This window comes from Chinchilla lanigera, unplaced genomic scaffold (genome assembly GCF_000276665.1).
Source record: "Chinchilla lanigera isolate Chin_1 unplaced genomic scaffold, ChiLan1.0 scaffold00123, whole genome shotgun sequence".
Classification (NCBI taxonomy): Eukaryota; Metazoa; Chordata; class Mammalia; order Rodentia; family Chinchillidae; genus Chinchilla; species Chinchilla lanigera.
Window position 1 is genome coordinate 3,655,939 of NW_004955524.1, and position 11,227 is coordinate 3,667,165.

The 11,227-nt window shown below is 36.7% G+C and overlaps 1 protein-coding gene across 1 annotated transcript in view; it reads left to right on the plus strand.

Annotated features, from left to right (window-relative positions):
* Window positions 1-11,227, plus strand: part of LOC102019949 (vomeronasal type-2 receptor 116-like) — a 69,099-nt gene that overhangs the window by 11,934 nt on the left and 45,938 nt on the right. The window contains exons 2-3 of the mRNA XM_013507198.1: window positions 1,402-1,469; window positions 1,650-1,819. Of these exons, the coding sequence (XP_013362652.1) occupies window positions 1,402-1,469; window positions 1,650-1,819 (238 nt within the window). The remainder of the gene's footprint in view (window positions 1-1,401; window positions 1,470-1,649; window positions 1,820-11,227) is intronic.

Below are 11,227 nucleotides of genomic sequence, written 5' to 3' on the forward strand. Positions count from 1 at the left end.
ATATATACACGATAAATGCTTTTCATCTAAAACTATTATTATATAATTTCTTTAAACCAATAGTTTTGATATATTATTCTGCCACATAGTTATTATAAAATTATTGAGACATTGTAATTCATTATGTCTTAAATTTCTTTGAAACTCTTTGAAGGTTTTGTACTTATACTCCAACTTTCTTTTGAGTATCTACTGTTCGAAGGTGAATGAAGACATGAGGCCAGTGTCTTTTATTTATGTGTTTTTTCTTAAAACTTATGGACTTAGTTTGTAATGATTTAACTTTACAAAAATTAATAGACTCTCTCCCACCTTTAACACATCACTTATTATTTACATGTCAGAGTTTATAAGCCGATACTGATTCCTCTGTGATACATAAAGTCTGTGTCCATAATGAGGTTCACTCTCTGTGCTGAAAACTATTTAGATTTTTTTTTTTTTTTGGTTTTTCTCCGGTACCGGGAACCGAACTCACGACCTTGCGCTTGCCAGGCAGGCGCTTTTGCCGCTGAGCTAAAACCCCTGCCCCAACTATTTAGATTTTGACAAATGTAAAATGACATGTGTTGAACAAATACATTAATCAGAATAATCTCCCTGTCCTGAAAAATTAACTGAGGTCAGGGTTGTAAATGTTGCTTGTGTCCTTGCTCTTCAAAATTTTATGTAATGGGAAATATAGATGTCATTTCCAGCTTTGATCCTCTACTTTAGGATAAGGCAAAAAAAAAAAAAAAAAAAAAAAAAAGAAATTTACTACACAGACTCATGCTTGCACAAAATTCTAAATACTGGAAATATTCAGGTTTGTAGGAGTATAGAAATGAGTTATGACAATATTTTAAACCACGGAATGAAGATACTTGGAAAAATGAAGTTGTAGGAAAATGGGCTAAATTATATCACTCAAAAGTGAATTTTCTTTCTGCACTGATCTTGAGTTAGTAATTTGGGTTTCCTGGCTGTACTGTAATTATTTATACCCCAAGCAATGGACAGCAGGTGTGGCTGTGGGTGCTAGTGCACGTGACTGGTATGCAGACAACACAGCTACACCAAGAATGTTCTGTGGCTGCAACTCTTGATCATGGACCTGTCAGGAGATATATCTCAATCTTCCACTTTGGAAACCACAATGCCTGATGCTTCTTCCATGAGCTCTGGGATTTTCAAACTATTTCAGCACAAACGTACCAATAAATCTTCTAGTGCAATCTGTTAGCAACACCTCTAATGGCTTTTAAGCCCATGGCTTATTGACAAAGACACAGAAGGAAATCTGCCCAAGAGGAAGTGGCCTCTGGGATGTTGCTATCAGTGAAACTGGATTAAATCATGGTGGCTCCAGGTGGGGCAAATGATACTGAAGTATAATTTGTGTCTTGTGCTTCTTTCCAGGACTCCAGACCTCAGATGTACAGCCCAGGGGTGCAACGGTGGCAAACTTCTCCAGGGACGTGGAGCAGGCACTGGCGACAGGAGCCAGGGCATCAGAGTGTCCGCCTGAGTCAGAAATAATGTCACGCTGAATCACACACAGAGAACATCTTTATTTACCTGGCTGACAAGTTCCTCTTCACGCAGCCTGAAACTTTGCATATGCATCTAAGATGTTCCCTTTGATTGTTCTCTTCCTTCTCCTGCAGCTTCCTGCCTTAGTGTGCACTTTTGATAATGAAGCCTGCCTCCACCGAAGGAGCACCAGTGTGCGCAAGGATGGAGACGTGGTGATTGGGATTTTTTTCTCTCTTTATTTCTATATCTACTACACTGGTATCTTTGCTATAAAGCCTACGAAGGAATTCTATATCACGCCGTAAGTGTTTTCGTCGTGTCTTTATTTTCTTCCTGGTTATCGGGGTGGATACTGGCTAGGAATCAGTGTTCTCTTTAATGCTATCCTGTCCTGCCCACCCACATGTACATACCAAGACTGTGATTCTTTTCCTGTCCCCTTTAACTGCTTGAATGTGGGAAGAGAGTTTTCCCTTTTTGTTTTCTGAGCTTCTTGATTTCAGGTCTGGAACCTGAGACACACCGCTCTCCACCTCATTCCAGGTCAGAGCCCTTCCTTCTACCTACATGCACTGCAGGGCAATAAGAGATGTTCTTTAGCAAAAGAATCCAAGCCCTTGGAGTGGACTGAAGTGAATATTAAGTGGCTATCCCCAAATGTCTCCTTATACAATCAAGAGTCTGTTAATGTTTCTCTATACATAAAATTCCTTTTACTTGTACAGATTGTCCTCTGATATTTCTCCCTCTTGTGCTTGAAGCCACTTCCTAGTGCAGCTATTCAGTTAGCACTTCATCTAATTTCTGGGTCAATAGCTCCTGTGTGGGATGCTCCCTGACTCCTGGAGCTGCAGGCAGGGCCAGGAATAAGGGATGAGCTGACTGTGAGATTTTTCCCTGCCAGTGTGATCCTTTCTCACTTGGACACAGGTATACTTTATATTTTCAGCTACAGCCATATCAATCCTGTTTTCATTGCAAAATATGTAACTAAACAATGAGCATTTCAAAGTTTCGGAGAATTCTAGTGCTTTTGTGAGAAAAAGAGATGGCACAGAAACAGTGATTGACTGTGTCTTTTATGAGATGCTGAACCCACAGTGGCTGCTGCCCGTATTTGGGAGCAGGGGTGGCAGAGTAAGGAATTTGAGCTTTTTTCTTCTGTAGATGGGGTGGCTATCTATCTCGTACTCCATAGAATGTCTGGACGTTTCTTATACTTTTATACCTAGATATTTTCCCTGTGGCTACATAGTTATAGAGATGGGGTCTTATTGTGTAGACTATGCTAACAGCAAACTTCAGGGCTCCAGAATTTCCTCTGCTTCAGCTTCTTGAGCCGCTGGCATTGCAGGCCTCTGTCATTACACCCTGCATGTGTGTTCTTTCTTTCATAATTTTCCAACATGTATTAGATATCATTATCAATGTGCTTTATATATAAACTTTGATTATTGTAGCTGATGCTGAGTGTGACTGCTCAAATAGCGACAGGTCAGGAGGATTTTTGAGTGGTTGACACAAATTATGCTCCAAATCTCCTGAAAGCTATGAAAGAATTAATTACACATGGCACGTATTGAAAATTAGAAGGATTTTATTTGATCAGGACACAACCCTCAATATAGAAACTACTGCAATGTGGTTTGTTTTGGGGAAGCAGAATCCGAACGGTGGGTGGGATGATGGGAGTTTAGCGCCAAATAAGAGGACGGAGGACCCTGGATGGAATATTACTGAAGAACACAGGGCAGCATGAGGGAGTCGGCTGCACCCACCAGACAGGATTCTAACTAAAGACAGCTCAGCGTGTCCACACATAATCTAGTTATAGTGGGGAATGAGAAATTGACCAGATATCAAGAGTTATAAGAGTTTAAGACTATGGGGCTGGGGATTTAGCTCAGCGGCAAAAGTGCCTGCCTGGCAAGCGCGAGGTCGTGAGTTCGGTTCCCAGTACCGGAGAAAAACCAAAACCAAAAAAAAAAAAAAGACTAATTGAAGGAGGATGGATGCAGGTTGTATCTCTCCCTAGGAGGGAATGAGCGGCCACCTACTCTTCCGTTTACCTCTGCGGTCCCTGCACACGCTCAGGGAATCTGGCTGCCTTTGCAGTTGGCCCTGTTCTAGACCCAGGCGCTGTGATCCCTGTCTATGGTGAGAACACACTCGCACTTCCAAAAGTTATTCATGCCCAGGCAGGCTGATGTACCCAGTAGGAACAAGGTTTTAAGGGCTCAAGAATTTTCACTTCTTTTAAAATCAGAAGGAAAAATAACTTATTGAAATAAAACTAATTACAGAGAAGCAATTTGTACATATGTTTACATTATCCTTGCATTGCCAAAGGTACTTTTAATATTTTCAAAGATGATATTATTTTTGTTGGGGTCCTGTACTAGGTTTTCTCAGGCGAATAAACTTGCTCTTGATGAGATATCAATTCCTGGCTTCCCTTTGGTTCCTTTTGCTCTGCTACCTTTCTGAATATTTATTCGAAAGCCGAGAGTCTCCATAGAGTGCTGAGTAACACCAGTGCCAACACAGAAGTTCTGTACTGGTCACTGTTTCACTGAAAATGGTCTTGAGGTACAGATTCTTTAAGAAGCTTTATCCCAAAATATTAAAAAAGTTCACACTTTATCAATAATATGATGACACTTTGCTGCACGTAAGTTCTTTCAGGAGGGGGTGGATGGACAAATGTCTGTCATGAATCCCTGGGAGGAGGGTGATCTTGTATTTCTGCCTTCACCCATCTTCACTGTGCTACTGCTGTATTCTTTAAGCGAAATCCAGGTTTTGCCTTGAAGAAGTTTCAGTTTTATCTTTAACTTTATCTTTAGTCATTGAATACAAATTATATATGTTTATGGATGCAGTGTTAAATGCTGATACACACATTATGAAATAATTAAATCCACATCTGAAGTACTTCATGTGGATGAATATGGACAGCAATTTTGTTTGCGTTTCACTGAATTAATAGCTTTAAAGAAATATCTTTCTCCTAAACTAATGCATTCAACAAGAAATTTATGCTTGTTAGCATTAAATGCTCTACATACATCAATAAACCTGTTGTTTTGCTCCTTCCAACAAGTGAGGATATTTTTAAAAATATCAAATTTTCTAATGACCCACTTCAAGTAATTCTATACTCAAATTTTATTTTGAGTTCCTATAGCAAATTCATATGAACTTTATAAAAGACACTGTTTCTCTTAGTGTTTTGCATTTGGAGATTATAAATAATTTCCTTGTACAGCAAATATTCTTTTGTCCAAGACTGTAGGTTGATCCTTGGTCATCATACTAAGCTCTGTCCCTGGATCAATTTTACTATTTTGAGGCACATGTTTGGTAAGTCACGAAGCTGCTTTATCTTACTTTCATACTTTAAGGTATAAAATGTAGATGGGTTTAAAATTTGCAGTGCTGAGTTTTGTAGATTCCTAAGTTTCACCACCCTGCTTCCCTTAAATCTCCCTGCATTTTCATGATTTCTTTCCATTTAGAGCTGTGAAGTTGGTCTGAATCTCCTGGGTTTTGGTGGTGGTAGATACATAACTTTCATGGGGCAGAGGTTTAGGTTCCCAATAGCAAGGCTCACAGATATGAGATTGATCTGGTTTCTCCAGAATTTTCATTTAAAATTATTTTTCCTCCTCCTTCATATTTACAACATCATTGGTCTAATACGAAGCATTCAGTGATGTGTTAATACACACAATTATCTTAGTTCTTGATGCCAAAGGCCATTTATAAATCCCAACATGGCTGTAATCTGTGTTTTTTTTCCATTTTTTATTTAATAGAAAAAACTAAAATAAAATTTCAAAACAAAATAATAGGAGAACAACAGTAGATAATACATTGTGTATTGTTAGCTTTGAAGTAGTTACTCAGCGTATAAGGTATTGGCATAAAAATTCTCCAGACAATTTTAGCAAAAACCTTTCTTTTCGATGACCTAAGAGAAACTACTAGTATAACTATCTTGTATTCTTTTTCCTTTTCCCTTCTGACCTTTCCCCTTTTTACCATCCTAGTTCCTCTTTTCTTTTGAACAATTTATTCCAAATTCACTATATGTATTTTACATACTGGATCTTCTCTACTCTTTCAGTGTCTCACACAAGGGAGACAATACAATGTTTACACATGTGAGTCTGATTTATTTCACTTATGAGTATGGTCTTGAGTTGCATGCAGTTGTCTATAAAACTCTCCAGTTAACCCTTCTTTATGGCTGAGTAGTACTCCATTTTGGAAAAAAGATCACATCTTTTTTATCCATTTGTTGGCTGATGTGCATTTGGATTGTTTCCAAGATCTAGCTATTATAAATTGTGTTTTTACAAACATGGGTGCACATAATCACTGTGGTATAATGTTTTAAATTCTTCTGGGAAAATACCCAGAAGGAGAGTAGCTGGGTCATATGGGACCACTAATTCTAGTTTTTTGAGGAATCACCATACTGATTTCTGCAGTGGTTGTACCAGTCTACACTCCCGTCAGTAGTGGAGAAGGTTCCTTTTTCCTCACAGCCATGCCAAGGTTTGCTATTGGTTAATGTCTTATGATAACCATTATTTCTGGAGTGAGATGGAATCTCAGTGTTGTTTCAATTTTCATCTACCAAATGGCCAGTGATGTTGAACATTTTTTTAATATATTGATTTCCCTTTTGTATTTCTTCATCTGAGAAGTGTATAGTCATCTAGATACCAAACTTTGCATTGGTTCCTTGAATTTGGGGGAGGGGTCTGAGTTTTTCAATTCTTTATATGTTCTAGATATAATTCCTTCCTCTGAGGGGCAACTGTCTAACATTTTTTTCCCAATCTGTGGGTTGTCTTTTCACTTTGTTGGTGATTTCTTTTGTTGCACAAAATGTTTTTAATAAGATGGAATCCCAGTTATTGATTGTTTGAAGTATTTCTCATGCAATCTGGGTTTTGTTCATGAACTCTCCACCTACTCCTATGTGTTCAAGATTTCTACCTACTTGCTCTTCCAGTAGATTTAGTGTTTCAGTTTTAATATTTAGATCTTTGATCCATTTTGACTTTGGTTCAGTGCATGGTGATAGACATGGGTCTAGTTTCAGTCTTTGGCATGTGGAGAGCCACTTTTCCCAGCACCATTTATTAAGGAGGCTCTATTTCTTCCAGTGAACATGTTTGGCCCCTTTGTCAAAGATACGGTGGCTGAGTGTATTTGTAGTTGTGTCTACACCTTCTAATCTGTTCTCCTGATGCTCGAGTCTGTTTTTTTCTGTCAGTACAATGCTAAATTTATTACAGTAGCTTTGTAGTGTAACTTCAAGTCAGGGATTGTGGTGCTTCCTGATTTGCCTTTATGGCCCAGAATTGCTTTAGCTTTTCTAGGTCTCTTTTGTGTCAGATGAATTTTAGGAATGTTTTCTGTAGTTCTGTGAGGCACTCTAATCATATTTTAGTTAGCATTGCATTAAAATCTGCATAAAATTTTTGGAGCATGTCCATTTTCACTATGTTGGTTCTTCCTATGCATGAGCAATGGATATTTTTCCATTTTTGATATGCTCCTCAATGTCCTCTTTCAGAGTACTGTAATTTTCAATGTATAGATCTTTTACTTCATTTATTAATTTTTAATTATTTTCTTTCAATATAAGTGGAGAAATGATACTTCCATGACAAAGAGCAATTGGAGAAATTCATGAGCACCATACCAGCTCTTCAGAGTGCTCTGAAGGATATATTAGAAAGAGAAGATGAAGACCACAAGCACAAGAACACTAATAGAAAGAAGCCACTAGACAGAGCAAGCAGCTAAACACAGGGGAAAGGCAGGGAACCAACGACAGGAAAATAACATAAAATATAAGTCAAGACTATTCCCATCAATGTAAATAGCCTCAACTCATTAATATGTATATATACACAAGATAGGTAACATGGTTATACTACTAATTTCTCTTAGTTCATTGTAAAGAAAGGTTTATGCTAATATTTTTTAACAATTAATTGCCTATATCTTGTACTCTGTGTAACTAATTTAAAGATAACAACATGCATTGCATTATCCATTGTTATCCTCCTATTATCTTGTTTTGAAATTTCTTTTCTAAAGAAAGAAAGAGACTGAAAGGATGATCCAAGAAGCAATGTTCAACAATATGCTGCATCCAAGAAACACAATTAGCTGAAAAAGAAGTTCAGATTCTGAAATTCAAAGGATGGATAACAATGCTCCATGCCACAGGAACTGAGCAGAAAACAGGAGTAACCACTGTATTTATAGACAATATTAACTTCAAGCCAAGACTGATCAAAAGTGACAAAGATCACTTAATACCTGTTTAGGGAAAACGTTAAGAAAAAATATAACAATAATAAACATACATATGCACCAATATCAGTGCACTGAACTGTATACAACAAATATTGTACATTTGTTGTATATAGTTGTAATATTGTATATTACAGACATGAAAAATCAAATAAGTAGTAACACAATTGTAATGGAGGAACTTAATACCACACTTTCACAAAGAGACAGATTATCTAGACAAGAAATCAACAAGGGAATATCAGAGCTAAATCAAACCGGTGAACAAGTGGACTGAGTAGATGTCTACAGAGTGTTCCACCCCACATCAGAATACACATTCTCCTCAGCTGCACATGGGACATTCCCCAATATAGACCACATATTAGCTCATAAAACATGCTTAAGTAAATGCAGAGGAATTAAAATCATTGCATACATACAACTGACAATTGTACAATGAAATTGGAAATCAATAGCAAAAGAAATCACAAAAACTACTAAAAACACATGGAAATTAAACAACACCCTTCTGATCAACCAGTGGATCACAGAGGAAATTTAAAAAGAAATTAAACAGTACCTATAATTAAAAGATAATGCTGGCACAACATACCAGAACTTATGGGACACAATGACAACAATCCTACGAGGGAAATTTCTTTTATTTCAGAAAGAAAAAAACAAAAACAAAATAACAAAAGCAAAGACAAAAACAAAATAATACAAAACTATAAAAACAACACAGAATTTCAAAGCAAAATGATAAGAAATCAACAAATATTGTTGTATTACTTATTGTTATCTTCAAAGTAGTTGCTCAGATTACCAGATATAGATATGCAACAATGATCAAACAATTAAACATTAACTATTCCTTTCAGTAAACCAGTAGAAATTAGTAGTACAATTATCTTAGCTATTATATATATATGTATATATATTTCCTCTTTCCTTCATCTTTCTTTCTTTCTTTTCTTTCTTTCTTTTTCTTCTTCCCCTCACCCCAGTTGTTCTTTACTACTGAGCAGTTTTGTTCCCTTTCACAATATCTATATACCCTTCAGATTTTATTTACTCTTTCAAGTTTTTACACTAGGGAGAAAATATGATGTTTATACATGTGGGTTTCATTTATTTCACTTATGAGTATAGTCTCTAGTTGTATCCATTTACCTATAAAAGCCTTGAGTTTATCTTTCTTTATAGCTGAATAATACTCCATTGTATAAAATATTACATTTTTTTATCCACTCCCCAGTTAATGGGCATTTGGGTTGTTTCAAAGATTTTGCTATTACAAATTGTGCTGCTACAAACATGGGTGCACATATATTGCTGTGGTATGATGCTTTTAATTCTTGTGGGAAAATATCCAGAAGGAGAATGGCTGGGTTAAATGGGAACTCTAATCCTAATTTTTTGAGAAATCTCCAGATTGATTTCCAAAATGGTTGCATCAGTCTACATTGCCACCAACAGTGGAGAAGGGTTCCTTTTTCCCTACAGCCCCTCCAGCATTTGCTATTAGGTGATTTCTTGATGGTAGCCATTGTTATTGGGATGAGATGAAATCTCAGCATTGTTTTAGTTTTGCATCTCTCTAACCAATGATGTTGAACACTTTTTCCAAGTATTTATTTACCATTTGTATTTCTTTATCTGAGAAGAGTGCATTCATCTCAGATGCCCACTTTTGGATTGGGTCTTTGAATTTGGGGGTTCTGAGTTTTTCTTTATATATTCTACATATAAGTCCTTTGTCTGAGGGACAATTAGCTAAAATGCTTTCTCATTCTGTGGGTTGTTTTTTTCACTCTATTGGTGATTTCTTTTGAAGTATAAAAGCTTTTTAATAGGATGAGGTCCCAGTTGCTGATTCTTTGAAGTATTTCCCATGTAGTTTGGATTTTGTTCATGAAGACTGTGCCTATCCCTATGTCTTCAAGATTTTTACCTACTTTCTCTTCCAGTAGATTGAGTGTTTCTATTTTAATATTTAGGATGTTTGATTCATTTTGACTTTAGTTTAGTGCGTGGTGATAGATGTGGGTCTGGTTTCAGTCTTCAGTGTGTGGGGAGCCATTTTCTCCAGCACTATTTGTTAAAGATGCTATCTTTTCTCCAGTGAATATTTTTGGCTCCTTTGTCAAATATAAGGTGGCTGACTGTGTTTGCAGTCTTGTGTGCATCTTCTAATCTGTTCCACTGGTCTTCAGGTCTATTTTTTGCCAGTACCATGCTGATTTTATCACAGTAGCTTTGTAGTATAATTTGAAGCCAGGTACTGTGATGCCTCCTGAGTTGTGTTTGTCTTCCAGGATTGTATGAGGGAAATTTATAATGATGCATTCTCCTATCAGAAAAACTGAATGAGCTCAAGTAAACAACCAAATGTTGAACCTCAGACTTCTAGAAAAAGAAGAACAAATCAAACCCAAAGCTTGTATGAGGGAGGAAAGTATAAAGATGAGAGCAGAAATTAATGCAGTTGAGACTAAGAAAACAATGCAAATAATCAAGGAATTGAAGAGTTGATTATTTGAAAGATTGAGTGAGCCAACTTCCTCAAAAAGAGGAAAGAAAAGACTCAAATTCAAGCAATTTGGAATGAAAAGTGGGAAACACAGTGGATCAATGGATCCTGCAGAAATCCAGAAAGTCATCAATACCTACTTCCAGAAGTTGTACCCTAACAAGAAGGAAAAAACAGAAGCATTGGACAGATTCTTAGACACATATGAACTGCCAAAACTGATTCAAGAGGATATAAATATTCTAAATAACTCAACACCAGTCAATGCAATTGAAAATGCAATTAAAAAGAGTTACAAACAAATTACAAACAAAAGCCCAGGTCCTGATGAATTCACTATTGAATTCTACAAAATTTTAGAGAAAAACTAATACCATTTATGTTGCCACTCTTTAATAAAATTGGACGGGAAATAATACTTCCAAAATCATTTCTGGCAGCAAGTATTACCCTGATACCCAAACCTGAGACTGACCCAACCAAAAAAGAAAACTATAGACCAATTTTCCTAATGATCATAGATGCAAAAGTCCTCAATAAGATACTGGCAAACAGAATGCAGCACATTATCAGGAAGATTTTACGGCATTATCAGGTAGGATTCATCCCAGGGATACAGGGATGTTTCAACATATGCAAATGAATAAATGTAGTTGTGTCAGTTTGGGGGACATTTTGCAAGGGGAACAATATAATACAGGACACATATTTTATAAGATTATGTATAATGCTCACCAAAAGAATGATATACAAGACAGTGCAGGAGGGGGCTGGGGATTTAACTCAGCGGCACAGCACCTGCCTGGCAAGTGCAAGGTCATGAGTTAGATTCCCGGTACCAGAAAAAAAAAA